This window comes from Periplaneta americana, chromosome 2 (assembly GCF_040183065.1).
Source record: "Periplaneta americana isolate PAMFEO1 chromosome 2, P.americana_PAMFEO1_priV1, whole genome shotgun sequence".
Classification (NCBI taxonomy): Eukaryota; Metazoa; Arthropoda; class Insecta; order Blattodea; family Blattidae; genus Periplaneta; species Periplaneta americana.
In genome coordinates, this window is record NC_091118.1 from 48,312,049 (window position 1) to 48,333,422 (window position 21,374).

At 37.3% G+C, this 21,374-nt stretch overlaps 1 protein-coding gene across 3 annotated transcripts in view; it reads left to right on the forward strand.

Annotated features, from left to right (window-relative positions):
* The first annotated feature begins 7 nt into the window (after positions 1–7).
* LOC138693353 (zinc finger protein 665-like) overlaps positions 8–21,374 on the forward strand; it is a 75,564-nt gene continuing 54,197 nt past the window's right edge. Inside the window, exons 1-6 of one of the 3 annotated variants that reach the window (XM_069817274.1) lie at positions 8–1,481; positions 1,582–1,757; positions 2,687–2,793; positions 3,967–4,095; positions 7,282–7,364; positions 10,451–12,802. In XM_069817274.1, coding sequence (XP_069673375.1) covers positions 1,375–1,481; positions 1,582–1,757; positions 2,687–2,793; positions 3,967–4,095; positions 7,282–7,364; positions 10,451–12,020 — 2,172 coding nt within the window. In that variant the 5' untranslated portion in view covers positions 8–1,374 and the 3' untranslated portion in view covers positions 12,021–12,802. Of the gene's footprint in view, positions 1,482–1,581; positions 1,758–2,686; positions 2,794–3,966; positions 4,096–7,281; positions 7,365–10,450; positions 12,803–21,374 lie in introns of those variants that run through there. The other 2 variants (XM_069817296.1, XM_069817279.1) reach the window with 2 other exon arrangements.

The window sequence follows — 21,374 nt, forward strand, 5'->3', positions numbered from 1 at the left end:
GTTCACAAATGTAGTCCATTAAGTCTTAGTTCCATAAACATTGCAAACTATTCTTCACTTTATTAACCCATTACTGCGTGGGGATCCAGCACTTTATTTTTTATTGGTGATACGAGATGATAGCACTTTCGAGCCTGCCATGTGGGTACTTTTCGTCTGTATATTTCTGTACCTTCTCAGTTTGTTATTGTAACTGACAAATGTTAGGCAAATGTTTTCTTGCCGCATAATTAAGTTGGTGTATTCTTGGATGATTGTGCTTTGCACAAACAGTCTCAGTTTCTAAATCTATGTTTTTACAGCATTTGTCATAATATGTAATTGGACAAACAATTGTTTTGTGAATACTGAAAAAAAAAAGTGCATAATCCTGTAGTTTGGTGAGAGCATGATAACTCCAAAAAAAGCTGTTTTGAAATACGGCATTTTTATTTTCACTTTTCCTTCAAAAATCAGAATTCTAGTTTACATACAAATGTGAATGAAAATAACATTGCACTGTTTAATTATATGCACATGCTCATGCTTTTGTATAGCTACTAAGTAGCCACAATAAACCGGGAACAAAAACGGCAACGAGAACGGAAATATTGTTAAAAGAGATATAGCCTATTTAAATGTGAGCATTTACAATAATTAACGAGAAGCTTACTGGAGCCCGGGAACAGAAACGCGAAAGTTAATTTTAAAGTAAAATTTTTTTCGGGCCCATGGATTGATTGCATTGATTAATGCAATTGTTTAATAAAATGTTATGAAATAGTCGTAAAAGTTTGGGGGGGGGGGGAATGAGACAGTGGGCTGTAGTACAAAAGTATCTGCCATTCCTGAGCAGTCATGCATTCATTGCTTGCCTAGGGATTCGTTGTTTGAGTTGTGCGAATGTTATTTCATGTGTGCTGATTAAAGTAATTTTGCCGAAATTCATTACTAGTCTTGTATTGAAGATTCTATGAATATCTTTCATCACGGCCATAGTTTCCAACGAGTTAGAAAGAGAATTCTCTTTATTCTCTTTCCAACTCGTTAGTGGTTTCATAAAATTAATCTGTTGTTGAATGTCACTGTGACTTGATCCTACTCCAGATCTCCGGCGCGTAATATTTATTAACAATGTTGTCACTGTGAAATATTGGCATCCATTTATTTTTATGACATTTTCAGCATGTAACATACATTAACTGATACTAAAAGAGCAACATTACATTACATTATTTTGGTAGTGAGTAGATTGCTATATTGACAATTTGTGTGCACACGGTCACGGACCGACTGTTGCGAGTCTATTTTCCAGATATGCTGTAGCACTACTGTCTAACATGTAGGCAGGGGTTTGATTTAGTTCCATTAAAGGGTCTCTTGTATGCATTTATTATGAATGTTCGAAGGGATGGTGGGTTTTATTGCATTGTACCGGGTTGTCGCAGTAGAAGTACAAACAAGGGTACCACTTTGTTCAGACCTGTTAAAGATCCTGATAGGTAAGTAAATTATTTTACTTTACCTTAACTAGATAATTTCATCTACCGAGTCGTGAGCACAAAACGAATATTTATTAATTCTGTTTAATAATTATTTAAGGATATATAAGTGGCTATCAGCATGTCATCGAGGAGATTTGATGGACAAGCCTCTCAAGACATTGCACAACAATTACAGAATATGCTTCAAGCATTTTGAAGACAGGATGTATGTTAATCACTTGAAGAAAAGGCTTCTACCCACAGCTATTCCAACAATATTCCCCACTTTAGACAGTAAGTAGACTTTATGTTTATGATGAATGTTTCAATTACTATTAAGTATGTGCCTGCGTAGAAAGCTTCTGTTCAGATCACATAAGTTGATCTCTTGAAGTTAGTAGCCTATATCCAGTGTAGAAAATTTCCTTTGCTAATGCACTGTATGATTTTAAATTGTGAACACGTGGACTTATTAAAGAAAAAATTGAAAAAGGAAGTACAACAAAGAAATTTCAACGCCGTTTCTACAAATTACACTTCGACTCACAAAAGTTCGATCTCAGACCTCCAAATTGCGAAGTCAGTACTGAGCCTGTGCTGGGACTATCTCTAAGACCAGTAGAGCAGGTTATCAGGGACTGGGCTCTCAAGAAACACAAAGTTACAGCAACTTAAGTGAGGGCTGTAGACACACTAAGGCCGTCATAAGAGATTTTGATAAAAGCAGGTCAAGTGAATTGTTAAAATTGAGCAAGAAACAGCTTCGCTGGGCAGTCGGATTCCTTACAGTACACTGTGCCCTCAAGAAGAACCTGTACAGGATGGGCCATAACATCAACCCAGCCTGTACTCGTTGTTCACAGGGAGATGAGTCTGTAACTTTCTGTTGTACGACTGCAATGCACTCGCTCATCAAAGAGCTGTCGTCTTTGGAAAACATTTTCCAAAGCTTTGATGAGCTATCAACTGCGCAGTTCGTAGTTTGATTCAGTTCATTAAGGACATCAAACTATTGGACTGGAAGGATATTATGACGAGGATGCGCAATAGATCTTTCAGATTGTAATGCTAGGACTGTCATAGCCTTCCCTCTTTTAAATTCAATTCAAAACAATACACCATAATTAGTATTACTTGTTGTACTTAGAATTTATGAAGTGCTTGCTTATTTTAATGGGTTTCTATTCATCAATTTGTAATGTAGGACAAATTTATATTTACAGTTCCTACGATTCCTCCGAATGTAATGAAACTGGAACCTGAGAGTGATCCATTGGCTACACAAACAAATGATGATGCAGATGAAGGAAATACAAAGTCACTGGTTATGGTAAAGTCGCTACCTGTCATATTGTTCACTTCTATTTCTATAAGAAAATTCGCTATTAAAATAATAATTAAAGTTACATAATGATTAAGAAATATATATATATATATATATATATATATATATATATATATATTGTTCTAAAAGCTATAATCAGGTCATTTTTTATGCCTTTCAGTTTGCATTGAGGTAAGATGTAATAGTAATGATGAAAATAAATAAATAGAACAGTTAAGGATCAATAGGTAAATGTCTACAGTGCTCTCAAAAAAGCTGAAAGTTAGAATTTATAAAACAATTACGTTAGCGGTTGTTCTGTATGGTTGTGAAACTTGGACTCTCACTTTGAGAAAGGAACAGAGGCTAAGGTTGTTTGAGAATAAAGTGCTTAGGAAAATATTTGGAACTGAGAGGGATGAAGTTACAGGAGAATGGAGAAAGTTACGCAACGCAGAACTGCACGCATTGTATTCTTCACCTGACATAATTTAATTAAAAATTAAACATTAAATCCAGACATTTGAGATGGTCAGGTTATGTAGCACTTATGAGCAAATCCAGAAATGCATATAGAATGTTAGTTGGGAGGCCGGAGGGAAAAAGACCTTTAGGGAGGCCGAGACTAGATGGGAGGACAATATTAAAATAGATTTGAAAGAGGTGGGATATGATGGTAGGGACTGGATTAATCTTGCTCAGGCTAGGGACCACTGACGGGCTTATGTGGGGGCGGCCATAAGCCTCCGGGTTCTCTAAAACCATTTGTAAGTAAGTAAGTTTTGTATTACATATAAAAGTCATGTATTCTAGCTTTTGTGTCTTTCTGTAATTGATTTAATGAAATAAATGTTGGCAATGTAATTATTAGTTTCTTACGAACATTCATTGGAAGTCAAATTGAGAATACTTCAGTTTTTGTAGTTTTACCACCAATTGTAGTAGTATAATTCATTCAACAGATAGGTTGTACTTTCTTTACATTCTCTGATGAAGGAATCTGTATGGAGTTTCGAAACATCTAATATTTCTAATCTATGACAATGCGAAAAACAGAGAAGAGTTCCACCATGTTGAACTCTCTGGCAGTTTAAAGTAATTTTTTTAATTTAGCCTACATTATATCTCAGTCTTTGTAAAGTTTTCTTCATACTTATGTGATATTTCTCTTATATCCAGGAGGAGAATCTTTTGAACATGGACATAGATCATGTCAAAATAGAGCCTGCTGACCACAACTACGATCACATACCAGATATAAAATGTGAAGAAACTGATTCGTTTCCTGTGGTGAAGTATGAAGTTGAGGTGAGTTTTGTGTATCTTAATGTGTCCTTCTTTCTTATCCTGCCATATTTCTAATCTTTAGCATTCATATCTCCTCCAGAAGTTACCATTGTCACTTCCTCCACAGAGTTAGTCTACTTGTAAAGATAGTGCAGTGTATTTTTTTAGCCTATTATTTAACGACCTGTATCAAGTACAGTTTATTCCCGATAATTTTCTTGTGGTTAATTTGCGATCCTTTTATTTTAGGGAGCAAAAACGTTATCATTTTCGTTTATTCGATTTACGCTCTCTCTCTCTGTCTCTCCCTCTTAAGAAATTTGCGATCTAAAATCAGAATAGAAGAACAATCGTCTAAGAAACAAAAAAAGATGACATTTACTTATTTCTTACAAATGGCTTTTAAGGAATCCGGAAGTTCATTGCCGCTCTCACATATTCCCACCAACGATCCCTACCCTATGCAAGATTAATCCAGTCTCTATCATCATATCTCACCTCCCTCAAATCCATTTTAATATCATCCTCCCATCTACGTTTCGGCCATCCCAAAGACCTTTTTCCCTCCAGCCTCCCAACTAGCAGATGACATTATTTTTGTTAAACTAAAGTGCCTTATGCGAATAGAGGAGACGGCCTCCAGATATAGAGGCTAGCTGCAAATATATTGAATAAGCAGTTGTAGACTGCCAATAAAGGGTAGCCCTCCAGCTTGGGGGTTGGGCGAAGGACTAACAACCGATCTCTGTAAAAAAAACAGCATGTTACGAAACCACACAATAAGTCTCGGAATGGAACAGATTCTCTGGCATTATATAATCACAGTTTTATATATAAAGTCACGAAGCTCAATGTGTAGTAAATATGCATTTATAGATAGTTGCTAAACACTAGGATCGCTAATATCGTCTCATTACAAACAATGCGAAATAGTATCGGAACAGTGTATTGTTCCTAGCACCCTCACAGCTCAAGCTTCGTGACTGTGTATGCTAGACTGATATAATGATAGAGACTGGATTGATCTTGCACAGAATAGGGACCGATGGCGGGCTTGTATGTGAGCAGCAATGAACCTCCAGGTTCCTTAAAAGCCGTAAGTAAGTAAAGTGCCTTAAGATATTTTCTAAAACTTGTGTTTCATGTTTTAAGATTCTAATATCTACACCATTGCAGCATTATATAATATTTTATGTTTTAAAATGTTTAGCACTGTTTCACATTTTGACTTGATTTTGAAGTGTAATTTAGTAATTAAACCTGTGAGAGTGATTTTTACTGGACTTTAAATAGGGCTAATAATAAACAATTTTGCGGATACTTCACGATTTTCGATATTTCACTGAAGTTCCTGCATTAATTACCGCTTTTTATCGAGAGTCGATTGTACTGGATTATTTAGCGTCAGTGGAATTGGTGATAATGAGTGAAGAGATGGGACCGAGGATTTGCTGTGTAATTACATGCCTTTTGCTATACAGTTGAGGAAAACCTCTGAGAAAGTTGAACTACGTAATCAGGTCAAGATGATATCACAGTCTAGTAGGCCTATATACAGTAACGAAGTTCAATACGTAGTAAATACCTATGCATCCATAGATAGCTGCTAACCACTAGATCGCTACTATTGCCTCATCACAGACAATGCGAAATAGTATCGGCACAGTCTGTTGTTCCTAGTACCCTCATAAACTCAAGCTTCGTGACTGTATATAAAAGACTGTGATGATATCGAACTAATGTCTGATCACAGCTCAGGATCAGTAGGCAAATGTCTTAGTTACACTAGTGAATATAATAATACAGTTGTCTCTCGATTATTCAGAAAGAATGGGGAAAAATAATCCTGGATAACAAAAATCCTAGTCAAAGCACTATGTACAGGATATTCAAAGAAAAACACTGAAAGTAGTTGGTGCTTACTTAATAACTGCCTGAAGTACGTCATCAAAGAAGTCTGCTATGGGTTTTCTTTTAAATATACCTCATGTTTCAGCAAATTCATAAACTTGTTTCTTTTTAATTATATTGCGTATAGTTTGGTCTTCTACATTATATTTATTAATTAACGATTTCACTGATAGGTCGTTTTCAGATTTCTTAATTATTTCATTTTATTTTAATTGAAAGAACAACTCTTTCACATTTCTACATTTGACTCAATAGTACCAGTAACATATTAACCATTACTGTGCGTGAATAAATTTAACTGAAATACAAACAGAACTAAAATAATTGTAAATGATATTTGTAATATTGTGGGCGAGACGCACAATTAGGCAACTGGCTAAAGAATCAGCTTACCATGTTGGTAACCCAGATTCGAATACCAGTTGTTCCAAATGGAATTTTTGATAGATAAAGATGGGACTTGGTGGTTACTTTTCGATGACTACTCCCTTTTCTCTACTGACATTCTACCATTGCTTTATCTGTCATCATCTTCATCATATTGTACTGTGTAAATTGCCTCCCATGGTGCACCAAAGAGGAAAATTTAGAAACAATAACATATTGATTGAATACAAAAGAAAAAGAAAGTTTAGAACTAAACAAGTGAACATGATTTATCCACAATGCTCTACCAGGAAGCTAGAGAGTGGAACCTCAAGTGTCTAGAGACAAAATACAGATACTACTCGTCTTCAAGGTGAGTGAGGTATTCATATAAGTGGAAACAAGAGGAAGGGATGCGGTTAGACAAACTGGAGAGATTACATTGGTTCAGGATAAAGATTATTTTATTAGCTTTAATATGGAGTATGAAACAGTCTTGTTAAGTAAATATTTACTATCGGTACACGCTTTCCTGTTTACAAAATAAGTAGCCTACATAAATGCAAACATTGAAGAAACGAAGTTTTGGTAGCATAGTACTTAACTGCAAATTTTACACCATTAATGAAAAATATATCACTTCTAAAGTTAATATATTTTGTCCCTTCTTGTACTTACAGTCTATATGCTAAAGCCAGCCTAGAATAGCCTAGTGGTAAATGCCCCCTTACATTTTTTTTAAACTTGAAAGAAAAAGAAATCAGATAAATCGAATTGCAATTTTAGTAGAAATTTTTATCTAATGTGTATAACAATACATTAAAACAGACTAAAAAATGTAAGATACATTTTTATATACTTTTAATTTTTACTATATTTCCTTTGGTATAATGCCTCTACTATATTCATGGATGTCCTCTTGTTTGTCAGGAAGAGTCATACAAGGAGGACACACTAGAGGTGTATGCAAATACAGTTGTGACAACAGAGAATGAACATATTTCATCTGCAAGGTAAGTTTGTATATTAGTAAAAGATTGTGATATAATCAGGATGTGAATTAACGGAGGGGTTGGGGGGGGATTTCCCCTCCCTGTTGGAAAGTTACCCTCCTCTCATAAATTCATATTAACATCCCTGCCAGGGATAACTTCTATCCTTCTTCACAAAATGTAATTGTTTTAATACAAGTATACTTTATAAAGTAAACAAAGAAAATAATATTGATTTATTATCATCACCGGAAACCTGACAAGAATCAATAACTTAGGAATTACACATCTTATCTTAAGCCTGCTCATGGATATAATAATTATTATAATCAAGATGTAAGACAAGCAACTCATTGTGATCAAGTGTTGAGCCTTATCGAATGAGGATAATAATAATAATTTTATGTAAGGTATTCTTTATCTAGGATTCTATCCCTTCATCAGAAATCTTAATTCGCACCCTGGATATAATAGCTGTTTCCAAATAGGAAGGGAAACCTTTGATGCAATATGATGAGGTGACTGACAGCTGTCATTTATAATAATGCATTATAACTAAATTATTTACATACATTAGTTAATACAATTATTCTCTGATATTGATATTAGACTCGAGTTTCTTAGGTTAAAACCAGTCAAGTTAAGTAGGTATTCATTTTATATGCCATGAAGAATCATAGAGGTAGATATCCCCTTCTGCATTGATATAGTGATCCTACTGCTGCTGCCACGTATCAAATGCTCCCTCAAAGTGTTTGTCTTGAACAGCGTGAAGCACATGTTGCGATTAGGTCTGGACCACCTCAGCAGTGTCAAAACGTCGTCCCTCGATCTTCAATTTAATTTTTGGAAACAAAGTCACAAGGGGCTAAATCTGGTTTGTACTTGAATATACAGGACTATCGTGGATTATTTGCCATAAATTTCCGTATTTCGAGGGCCTTGTGTGCAGGAGCTTTGTCGTGATGCATGGGTCAGTTTCTGCTGTGCCATGGTTGCGGACTTTTGCATTTCACTTTGTACCTATTAATGATATTGCAATGTCTTCTTAGTATTAATTGTACTTCAAAATAATTTTTGTACTAAGTAATTCTAACAAAGTTATGTGAGTAATATAGAAATGTAACGTGAGTGACAGAAATAGCTATAGCATATTTTGTACGATTTAAATATATTCTACAGGAATTATATTCTTAGCCAGATATCATCATTATATAGTGATGTCCAGCAGAAAAAACCATCTCTCTTTAGTTTTTAGAAAAGCAGAGTTTGCCGTTATTGTGTACGCATACAGTATCTATGTCCTTGTCTTGCATTATAGGCCTACATTCAGATTTTTTTTCGTTATTAATAAATTATGATTCCACAACTAACTATACACCTATTTTCAGCCTTTCTATTGGGCAATGAAATACAGGGTGGGCCACAGGAACCCGACGATTTTAACATACAAAATTAACAATATAAGATACAAATTAAAATTTTACTGCTGTTATATAACAATAGGTTATTGAATGCCATTTGAGAAGCTGACCTCATTTTCTAAATAGCACAACTCTTAAATGGCCCCCACCACTTAAGATACATTGCTGCAGTCTGCCACGCACATTCTGTATCACTGATTGCACCATGATGTTTGGTATGATTGTGATTTCCTCCTGTATAGCCTCCTTGAGTCCATTGATGTCTCTTGGTTTCTTTAGACTTGAGGTAACCCCAAAGGGATAACGTGTGGGCCACAGAATGTCTCCTCATCTGGAAATCACATGCTTTGGAAACATTTCTTTAACCATTGTAATGGACACGTTGACAGTGTGGGTTGTAGTCCCATCTTGTTGAAAGCAGATGCCATTGAGATCGATTCCGCGATAATGTAGCTCTGGAATAGGGAAGTCCTCTAACATCTCTATGTATCGATCAGAAGTCACTGTGTTAGCTTTATGTTAGCTGTGATTCCAAAACTGGCAATATTACACCAGATTGTTACATTTGGACTATGAAGAGGGCGCATCTGAAACTACTGTGGATTTTTATTTGACCAATAACGAAAATTTTGTTTGTTGTCTGTACCGTTTAAATGAAAGTGTGCTTCATCACTCATTCATTAGCAGGCCCATTTCATCAATAAGGACGTTGAAAAAGTTTTCACAGAATGTCATTCGACTTGCTTTATCACGAGCTTTATCACGAACCACAACCATCTTGTAGGGATGAAAATTTAAATCTTTATGTAAAATTCTTCTCAAACTGGTATGTGATAAACCTAAGGCAGCAGCGTGTTTTCTGGTTGAGCGACATAGACTCCTTACTGTTACCTAACTGGCTCTTTCGATGTTTCGTAGTATTCTTATAATGTGTACAGGACCTGATGATTTCTTCTTCATTGCAGAAGCAGTTGATTTAAAGTTGTATAACCATAATGTCATAGTCTTCCTGCTAGGAAGAGCATCATGACGTGTAACATTAAAATGTCGACGAAATAATCGTACAATGACAACTGAGTCAGCATTTTTTTTTTAATGTTTCCACACAAAAGCACGATGTTCAGCATTCCATAACGCAATTTTTATAACCGTGGCATACATTGCGCATGCGCATAATAATTCACATGTCATTGTTACCAACTTATTATATGTTAAAAATTGTCAGATTCCCATGGCCCACTCAGTATCTTATGAAATGGAAATATACAATTAAAAATAGAAGTTCTGTAATTAAGAATGTGTGGTGAGAGTTATTACCTTGTAATGTGACGATTGAGTGATCATGTTGTGATTTTGTCATATAATTCGTCTCTTTCTGTATTCACTTTGTATTTCTTTCGTAATAATTTGTTTCTTGCTATATTCTGTTTCTATTTCTATCGCTACCATTCGCCGTTTTGCTATATTTAGTCCCTATGTTTTTACTTATTTCGCATAATTTAGTCTCGTGTTTTTTTATTTTTATTTGTTTCGCTAAATTTCGTCTCTTGCTATGTTCTGTTTTTATTCCCTTGCAAGCTCATCCTGGGCCTCTTTCATAAATCTTTAAAGACACTACCCCTTTGATATGAAGTGTATCAAGTGGTATTTTATCTCTCGATTACTCTTAATGATGAATTTCAGGTATATTCAAGAACCTCAAAATGAAATTACGGAAAAGCTTCTGTGTGATGTCTCTGGAAAAGAATTCACACACCATAGTGACTTAATCGCGCACGCGCAGTTACACACAGTACAATCATCTACAAGTTCGAGCCCGATAGGGGATATCGCGGATCAGGAATCTCACAAGTGCAAGATGTGTACTAAATATTTTCGCAATAATGGCCAACTAATTGAGCACTTGCACACACATACTGAAGAAAATCCCTACAAGTGTGAAATTTGTGGCATTGGTTTTGCACAACAGCGTTTGTTATCAAAACATAAGCTGACTCACACTGGAGATTCGCCTTTTACTTGCATCATTTGCCGTAAGGGATTCACCAAGCAGAGTTTACTGACGAATCATACTCGGATGCACACTGGGGAGAAACCATTTCAGTGTGATGTTTGTAAGAAAACCTTCGCACAGAAGAGATATCTGAGAATTCATGAAACTCTTCATGCAGCAGAGACAAAAGTGAACCAAAATTTTGCTAGTGTCAGTAATGGAATTCTCTCGGAAGATGGGGAAAAACTATTTAAATGTGACATTTGTGGAATGAAATTCACACGTAAACACAGTTTTCGCTATCATAAGTTAATGCACGCATCCGAGAAACCATACAAGTGTAACATATGTGGTAAAGGATTCATCATAAGGACAAACGCTTTGCAACATGTGAAGATTCATAAGGGTGAGAAATCGTTCAAATGCGACGTCTGTGGCGAGAGCTTTTTGCACCGAACTACATACGTCCTCCATAAACAAAGGCATACGGAAGGAAAGCCATTCACGTGTGAGATTTGTGGTAGGCGATTTGTTCATTCATCTACTTTCCGCTACCATAAACTGAAACATGTTCAGGACAAGCCATATAAATGTGATATGTGTGGAGAAGGATTTACGAAAAAGATTGACATTGTTGTGCATTTAAGCATACACACGGGCGAGAAATTATACAAATGCGACCTTTGCGACAAAGAATTCTCACGTCAGTCGAATTTATTGTACCATAAGAGAGTCCATTCGGGACAAAAGCCTTTCAATTGTGACATTTGCGGAAAGTCTTTTATACATAAGGTCAAATATATCAACCATCAAATAATGCATACTGGAGAGAAGCCTTTCCAATGTGAGGTATGTGAAAAATCCTTCGCTCGTAATTGCGCATTACATATTCACAAACGAATACACTCAGATTTTGGTCGCTATAAATGTGAGCTTTGTGGTAAAAACTTTAATCGTAACGACTCTTTTCGAGAACATATGTTCCTACATACAGGGGAGAGACCTTTCAAGTGCGACATCTGCGGTAAAAGCTTCCCGCGTAGATTCACTCTTCGAAATCACAGGCGTATTCATACTGGGGAGAGGCCTTTCATTTGCGCTATTTGTGGTACTGGTTTCGTCTGTAAATCCACGTTGTTGAATCATACACGAATTCATTTAGAAGAGAGACCTTTTTCTTGTGATGTCTGTAGTAAGGGATTTATCAACAATCCTCTGTTGTTAAGGCATAAGCAGATTCATAAAAAGCAAGTATCCTAGTAGAAATCAACAGTGAAAACTGGTACTATTTAGCACATGAACTTCCAAATGGGTTTATTACAAAAACTTTCGTCAGTGGTGAACTTTAACAGATTTTTAGTGTGTTTACATCATTGTTAAGATCTTACCCTCCACCGCCGCTGCTTTTTATAATGCATTTGCGTCTACTTGACAACACAACATTTCAGATAACATGATGTTTCACTGCAAGTTTTTTTCTTCACTATTTACTGCCTCCAATACTCCCCCTAACAGTCCACACCTGTGGAGTAACAGTCAGAGCGTCTGGCCGCAAAATCATGTGGCCCGGGTTCGAATCCCGGTCGGGGCAAGTTATCTGATTGAGGTTTTTTTCGGGGTTTTTCCTAAACCCAATACCAGTAAATGCTGTATAACTTTCGGTGTTGGACTCCGGACTCATTTCACCGGCATTATCACATATCATTCAGACGCTAAATAACCTAGATATTGATATAGCGTCGTAAAATAACCCAATTCCCCTAACAATATTTTGTTTATTGCTAGTTTATAAATCGATAATTCACTTTAAATTAACGAAACATAAATGTATCAATTACATGTTTAAGTTGTCAAGACTCCATGTTCAATTTCAAAATATAATTTCAGCTTAAGATTGAATAGTAACCTTTATTAACAGAACTTATAATAACAAATAGAACACAGTTAAACGATCAAAATAAGCATTTAATAGACTATTTTTCACTCATTAGCCCTCATAAAGTACCTGCTACAAACCAAGGAGAACTTATACGTTTCTTATATATATAATTTTAATGTACCGAAGTACATATGATATTTCCATGCAGATATTCTGCGTCATCATACGATGAAAGAGTAATGGAACAGAGAAAAATTCTCTCCGGCATCGGGATTTGAACCCGGGTTTTCAGCTCTACGTGTTGATGCTTTATCCACTAAGCTACACCGGATACCCACCCTGGCGCCGGACAGAATCGTCTCAGTTTAAGTTCCAACTCTTGGGTTCCCTCTAGTGGCCGCCCTGTGCACTACGTCATAGATGTCTATGAACGTAGGACAGAAGTCCACACATGTGCTGAGGTGCACTCGTTATGAGTGACTAGTTGGCCGGGATCTGACGGAACCCAAGAGTTGGAACGTAAACTGAGACGATTCTGTCCGGCGCCGGGGTGGGTATCCGGTGTGGCCTAGTGGATAAAGCATCAGCATGTAGAGCTGAAAACCCGGGTTCAAATCCCGGCGCCGGAGAGAATTTTTCTCCGTTCTATTACTCTTTCATCGTATGATGACGCAGAATATCTGCATGGAAATATCATATGTACTTCGGTACATTAAAATAATATATATATATATATATATGATACGCGTAAATCACTTCGTGATTTAAGACGGCGCTTATTCCGTCGGACCCCGGCTAACTAGTCACTCATAACGAGTGCACCTCAGCACATGTGTGGACTTCAGTCCTATGTTCATAGACATCTATGACGTAGTGCAGAGGGCGGCCACTAGAGGGAACCCAAGGGTTGGAACTTAAACTGAGACGATTCTGTCCAGCACCGGGGTGGGTATCCAGTGTGGCTTAGTGGATAAAACATCAGCACGTAGAGCTGAAAACCCGGGTTCAAATCCCGGCGCCGGAGAAAATTTTTCTCCGTTCCATTACTCTTTCATCTTATGCGTTTCTGTTTCATGTGAATCTAAAATCTACTTCCCTCACTAAAAAATTCTGGAATGATGAAACAGTAATATCTTCTCATACAAAGAAAACTTTTCATATGACAGTTTATTTTCTTTAATTTTAAAGAGAAAGTTAATTTAATCGTCAACAGATTCCTTGGCTTACTCATGCACACAAAAGTAGCTACCCTTTCTTACTTAATCTTAAATACATTGACCGGGAATAAAAGCGATACACTTCAAATTTTTGTAAAAATCTTAATTTATTGGAATAAAAAAAATTTGTCTTCAAATATTAATGATAAAATTTTATGAAAACAACATATCTGATTATGAAAAACACTGAAATATTATTAGCAACATGCATGTGACTCACAATTTTTCTTAACTTTCGCAGATCTTGAAATTTTAAAATTAACTCGCATCACGATTTTGTTAATTTAAGGCCAATGAAAACAAAGTTAATGTTTACATTGCACCTCTTGAGGTCACTAATCACTAAAGACGGGTATTTCTACCCCTGACGTCTAGAACAGCCTGTAAGCGTTGACTCATACTGCCCACTAACAGTTGAAGGGCCTCTTGGGGGATGAGATCTCACTCCTCCAGCAGTGTTGCCCTCAACTGCGCCAAGATGTTGATGTCACGCCGTTGGACATTCCTTCAGAGCATATCTCACACATTCTCAATAGGATTTATGTCGGGATTACGAGCTGCCCAGGATAGGGTTCCTATCCCATCTTCCTGTAGTACTGCACAACACAACAAGTGATACGCGGATGGTCATTATCGTGGATGAGAATAAAGTTCTGGCCAGTGAAATGTGCAAAGGACATCACATGGTCCTCCAGGATCTCCTCGATGTACCTTTGTGCATTGAGAGTTCCACGATCGACGAACACGAGAGTTCACACCTATGGAGTAACGGTTAGCACGTCTGGCCGCGAAACCAGGTGGCTCGGGTTCGAATTCCGGTCGGGACAAGTTACCTGGTTGAGGTTTTTCCGGGGTTTTCCCTCAACCCATTATGAGCAAATGCTGGCTAACTATCGGTGCTGGACACCGGACTCATTTCACCGGCATTATCACCTTCACTTCATTCAGACGCTAAATAACCTAAGATGTTGATACAGCGTCGTAAAATAACCCATTAAAAAAAACCAACACGAGATCAGTGCGGGCCACATTGCTGATGCCAGCCCACACCATTACTGAGCCACCCCCAAACGGAGTCCACGAAGAGAAACCAACGGGTGAGTACCTCTCTCCAGGCTTTCTCCACACCCTTTCTCGTCCATCAGCAGACCTCAGGTTAAGGTGGCTCCCATCAATGTACTTCCATTGTTTCGACTGCTGTTTTGTCTCCGGTATGTAGTAGTGGATTCAGGTTTCATCAGTGGTCACAAACCGCCTCAAAAAATCGGGTGTATTCTTCTCGATCGAGCTAGACAATCCCTCGAAATTTGACATCGAACGTGCTTTTGTTCGGTGATAACAAACGCGGAACTCACCTTGCAGAAACACTGGACATGCCCAAGACATTGACTAAGAAATGACACACTCGTTCAGTTGAGATACTCATGACATCGCTGATTTCCCGCACATTCAGTTGACGGCAATTCAACACCATTTCGTGGATTTTTTCTACGATTTCTTCACTTGTTGCCGTTATTGGACGTCCATCGTGGAGGTTCTCTTTCACACTCTCTCGACTATGTTTAAATAGTGCCACCAATTTTTTCACAGTCGAAAACGCTGTAGCTGATTTTCCCAGTGCAACATCCATGTCTGCTTTAATTTCTCTCTTTTTTTATAAAATATTTAATGACAGCACGAAGCCCGATATTTTCTATTTTTTGTTAATTTGTTCGGCGCACTAATTTCAAAATTAAACTACACAAAATGTAGTCAGAAAATTACGATTTTTCGTGGTAGAACTAATGTAAAATGACCGGTAACAGTGCCAGCATTGTTGACACATTTTCAGTGCCATGTATGTGCCCGTGCACGAATTTTTCAAACGCACCTCGTAAAGCGAAACCCGCTAATTCGGACTTCGTTTTAGTTTACATTGAAGGTAGAAGTGAATCGAAGAAAATGTGATAAATTCAAATTCTTGAACATCTGATGCATTTAGATACATTTGAATTTGTGGATAGTAATCTGAACTATCAGAAATTTTATTTTTTCTTAAAAGAAATTCGTCATGATGAACATAAAGGACAGCAGCGAAAATAGACGCAGACAACATATAACCCCTCGCCTTAAGTCACACAGTCTGAAAATTCCAAAGCTAGTACAGTAATTGACTTGGACTAAAGAATTTCAAACTCATTCTTTTTTTTAAATTAATGTTTAGTGTTCCATATGTTTGTAAAAGCTAGTTACAGTATGTACAGTTCCAGAAAAAGAAAAAATGGAAGAAATGACCCAGTTAATTTGACTAAGTTCCAGATATAACGCATTCCGCATGTACATTAAACAAGAGAGCCTGTGTGTATGCTATTTGTGGACAGTCGTGCGAAACTTCTTGCCTGCATATAGGTGGACTTCAGTACTCGGACCATTTTTTTTTTCTGGAACTGTATTTCCTATGCAGTAATTATCTTGGACTAAAGAACTTCAGACACAATCTTTTTTAATTTAATGTTTTGTTTTCCATATATTGTAAACACTAAGTAATTAAATAACTATAGTACGATATCATTATTTTTTCAGTTGTCGAAATAATCAATTTCTCAATAAATTCTCTATAATTCGTACTTTCACTAATTCATACTGGATTTTCCCTCAGTTAGTCCGAATTAGTGATGTTCTATTATATTTTTAAAAGTTGCTGTAACAACATGTATGTTGATTTATATAGAATAGAATGTTTTATATTCTTTGGCAGAGTTAAGGGCATAAGGCCTTCTCTTCCACTCAATCAGCCTTAACCAGTACGGTAGTGACATACATATTTAAATTATGAATGTTTACAATATACTAAAGAATCTCCAGCAATATTCTTCAGTTAAGTTTTAACGACTAGTACATATTTTTTTAGAGATAAACCTATACGAAAAAGTAATAGCTTAATTTATGAGCTAATGTAATTATATTCAGACTATAGTCTATGCAATATATAAAGAATTATAATTAAGTTGAGATAGCTAGTTGCTTAAATGATGAGAATTAATTTAATAGTAGTTTACTAGAACTATGTTATATCGAGCAAAATATAAAACTAAAATATATTGATCCATGTATTGTTGGTCCCTATCACCACAACATGGCGCATCCTCAGGTTGCGGATCGAGGAGACGGCCTCCAGATATGGAGGGTAGCTGTGAATAGGCTATATTGAATAAGCAGTCGCGCACAGCCGATGAGGGGTGGTCCTCCAGCTTGGGGGTTGGCCGAAGGGCTAACAACCCATCACCGTAAAAAACAGCTTGTTACGAAACCTCAAAATAGCCTCGGAGTGGATCAATCTGAACGTTAGAATTTATGAAGCAGTTATGTTACCGGTTCTTTATGGTTGTGAAACTTGGACTCTCACTTTGAGAGAGGAACAGAGATTAAGGGTGTTTGAGAATAAGGTACTTAGGAAAATATTTGGGACTAAGAGGGATGAAGTTACAGGAAAATGGAGAAAGTTACACAACACAGAACTGTACGCATTGTATTCTTCATCTGACATAATTAGGAACATTAAATCCAGACGTTTGAGATGGGCAGGGCATGTAGCACGTATGGGCGAATCCAGAAATGCATATAGAGTGTTAGTTGGGAGGCCGGAGGGTAAGAGTCCTTTGGGGAGGCCGAACGCAGATGGGAAGATAATATTAAAATGGATTTGATGGAGATTGGATATGATGGTAGAGACTGGGTTAATCTTGCTCAGGATAGGGACCGATGGCGGGCTTATATGAGGGCGGCAATGAACCTCCGGGTTCCTTAAAAGCCAGTAAGTAAGTAAAATATATTGATATAATGGGAATATATTAATGTAATGAGATTTTGCCATTAGAGGTTTTGTATTCCATTTAGAGAAATTAATGATGGTAATAAGAATGGATAGTTATAAGTAACTAATATTAATCAGTAATTAATCTGGTAAGTAAGAATTTATGTAATTTTCACCTAAATGAAGTTATTGTCCAACAACCCGTTACATCACTCAGAAGCGAGTTTCAATTTCTAGCAACTGAAATTGTGTAGGATGAAGAATATAAAGATGTCTTATGGCAGGGTATAATAAGTAAATTGTTATGATGAGACCTGGTACTTAGCTGATGATATGTGTATAAATTTTGAAAACGAGAAGCCGAGTTGATTGGGATAGCGGTGCGCAGAATTTGAAATAAAACAATGCAAGGCTCGTCGATCGCTTAGCCTTAACCGAGACAGAGTTTGGAAAGACGGGGAAACATGATAATACTTACGAATATTGCAAATGTAACGGACGCATTATGCACACGTTGTAGCCTGCTGCTCAAATTTGCATTTAGGTTACTAGTTCGCAGTAGTCGAAGTGTGGCATCACGAAAGTTTGTACAAAGATTAATTTTAATTTATCAGGAAGAAAGTGCTTCAGTCGCTGTAATGAATGAATATATAGATAACAGTAGCAGGCCTACAGTAGTAGTAATGGTGGTGGTAGTGATAGTGGCAATGGTAGTGGCTGTAGTAGTGGTGGTGGTGGTGGTGGTGGTGGTGGTGGTGGTGGTGGTAATATTAGTCGTGTCTGTAGATCAAGCACTAGCACATTGGTCTTCCATCCAGGCAGCCCGGGTTCAATTCCCGACCAGGTCATGATAGAAAGCAGACGTTGCAGAGAGGTTTTATTGGTGTACTCTCGCTTCCCTCTGCCTTTCCACCAGCACTATTCCCTCATTTCGACTATCGTCTGCAATAAAAAATGGTCTGGGGTGAATTCTTGTTTGTACAACGGGCTTCTGATGCTGATATCGGGGAAGAAGGGAAGAATTGTGACGGTGACGTGTATAGTTCCTGGGGTAGCTCAATCGGTAGAACATTCGTGCGCTTAGCGAAGGGTCTCGGGGTCGATACCCGGCCCCGGAACAATTTTTCCCTTGAAATTATTCAAAGCCACGCTTGTTCGCATTTATATTTCGTCAGCTGATTGACTTGTGCTTACCATAAGGTTACCAACCCTCCCGTATTTCCCGGGATCTCCTGTATTTGCTCCTAATTTTTAACAGTTTCCCGAATCCCGTATTGTTTTTCTCTTTGAGCATTTTTCTCCCTTATTTTTGCATAATGTAAATATTTTTATTCTAAACTCATTTTGCCGTGAATGATTGTTTACATGATGAGTTTTGTTGCTCAAGAGTAGTCTTTCAAGAATGGGTTTTAGTGCTCACCCGTTTAAATCAAACAGTATTAATGTAACAAATTTGAAAAAAAACTGGCTAGTTTTGTTCTAAGCATACTAAGTAGTAATGCTCATACAAGGAGGATGTTTCATCTCATGAACAATAATTGGACAGATGTTTGAAACATGAGCACGACACATCTAATCAGATCAGAGCTGAAAACTGCAGTCGACTTCAACTATTACGCGAGACAAAATCTGTCTCAAAATACTTTTAATTTGAGCCTAGCTGCCGAAGTGTAGAATAAAGTTATTTTTTGGTAACTGAACCGAATAATTTGTCTATTTTATCGATTCCTTAGTCTCCCGTATTTTGTTCAAAAAAAGTTGGCAACCCTAGCGTACCAGTTCAAAAAAGTTTGTTCTGTTTATATACCATCATTTCCCATAACTATGGCCCTGGAACACAGCTACAGTCCATTCAAATTTTGTACTCCATAATGTAGTACCTCGTTTATCTATATTTTTGCTGTACTGTAGTTTGAAGTCAAGTCACTGCAGACATCTACGAATGAGCCATGTTACTTCTACAATGTTTTTTTAATAGTTGTAGCCTATCGTGGACCATATGTGTTTCAGGACCATAGTTATGGGAAATGACGGTACTCGTAGTTATTATTGGTGTTGTTGTAGTTTAATTTGCTGTTAAATTTATTTGTTTCTTAGTTATTGTTTTATTATTTTATTATCTGAGTTTATTTTGTAATTTTGTCCTCGCGGCATGACGTTTGTTTAGTTTCGAAACACAAGTACAGATCGCGCGCGCGCGCATCAAGGACTGGAACAGTGAAATGTACGGCAACAATGCACTCAGGATACATTATTTGACGATCACAAAGTAATTTTAATCAAAGTATAGTGATAGTGGTAGTGATGGTGGGACTAGTGGTAATAGTAGTTGTAGTAGGGGTTGTAGTAATAGTAGACCTGATGTAGAAGATCACCGATATGGTGTATAGATGAGGAGGCGAGACCTGGCATGTGAGCTATGCGAGAGGGAAAGAATGAGATATCAGAAGGAGAGTTTGTTTCGTGATTGTATTGTATTGTATTTATTAATATTTCATTATATTTCTACATTGCTTCACAACTAGAATATGGAACAAGTCAAAAAACTTAATACTACTATAAAGTCTTAATTTATAGTCACAGTCTAGTTGAAATACACTATCTACCAAAAAGTAATTGGGCACTATTTTTGCCCCTTTAGAACCTCATGGTACCACCTCTTGTTGCTATAACAGCAGCCACCCTGTCAGGCATGCTCTCCACTAGTTTGTGTAGGATATCCACTGGAATGCGTCGCCATTCCTCTTGCAACATGACAGTCAGTTGGACAATGGAAGTTGGCCGCATCTCCCGAGACCTCAATCGCCGGTCCAATTCTCCCCAAACGTGCTCAATGGGATTGAGATCAGGACTCTGTGCAGGCCAGTCCAACTGGTGAACATTATTGTTTGCATACCACTGCATAGTAGCCGCCGAAACATGGGACCAACTTCCATTGTCCAACTGAGTGCCATGTTGCAAGAGGAATGGCGACGCATTCCAGTGGATATCCTACACAAAATAGTGGACAGCTTGCCTAACAGGGTGGCTGCTGTTATAGCAATAAGAGGTGGTACCACGAGGTTCCAAAGGGACAAAAACAGTGCCCAATTACTTTTTGGTAGATAGTGTATATACAGAGGCCGAGACGTAGATGGGAAGATAGTATTAAAATGGATTTGAGGGAGGTGGGATATGATGATAGAGACTGGATTAATCTTGCCCAGGATAGGGACCAATGGCGGGCTTATGTGAGGGCGGCAATGAACCTCCGGGTTCCTTAAAACCCAGCAAGTAAGTGTATATACAGAAGAGGTTTACAATATAGTCTACTAGTACAACACAAAGTTTTAGTATCAATTTCATGAAGCGTTGTTGAATGTCATGAATTCACCTACAGAATAGAAGGCGTGAGAAATTAGGTACTTCTTTAATTTGGCCATAATAATCTTATGTTTTGAGTTTCATTTTTATATCCATAGGGAGTGTATTAAAAATGTTTACTGCTATATAACGCACTCCTTTTTGATAGCACGATAGACTTGCCGATGGAGTATGAAAGCATGGTTAATATTATACAAATCTACCGACACGAAAGTTCATCTCAGACTAAAATCTATCTTCCCCCTCCATATCTATTGGTGATATAGCCACGGCACATGATACGATCACAGGACATATCTTGCCTCTTCTACTAACGTGAATAGTGCTAGTCTCATGATCCGTGAGTTATCTCGGGTTACATT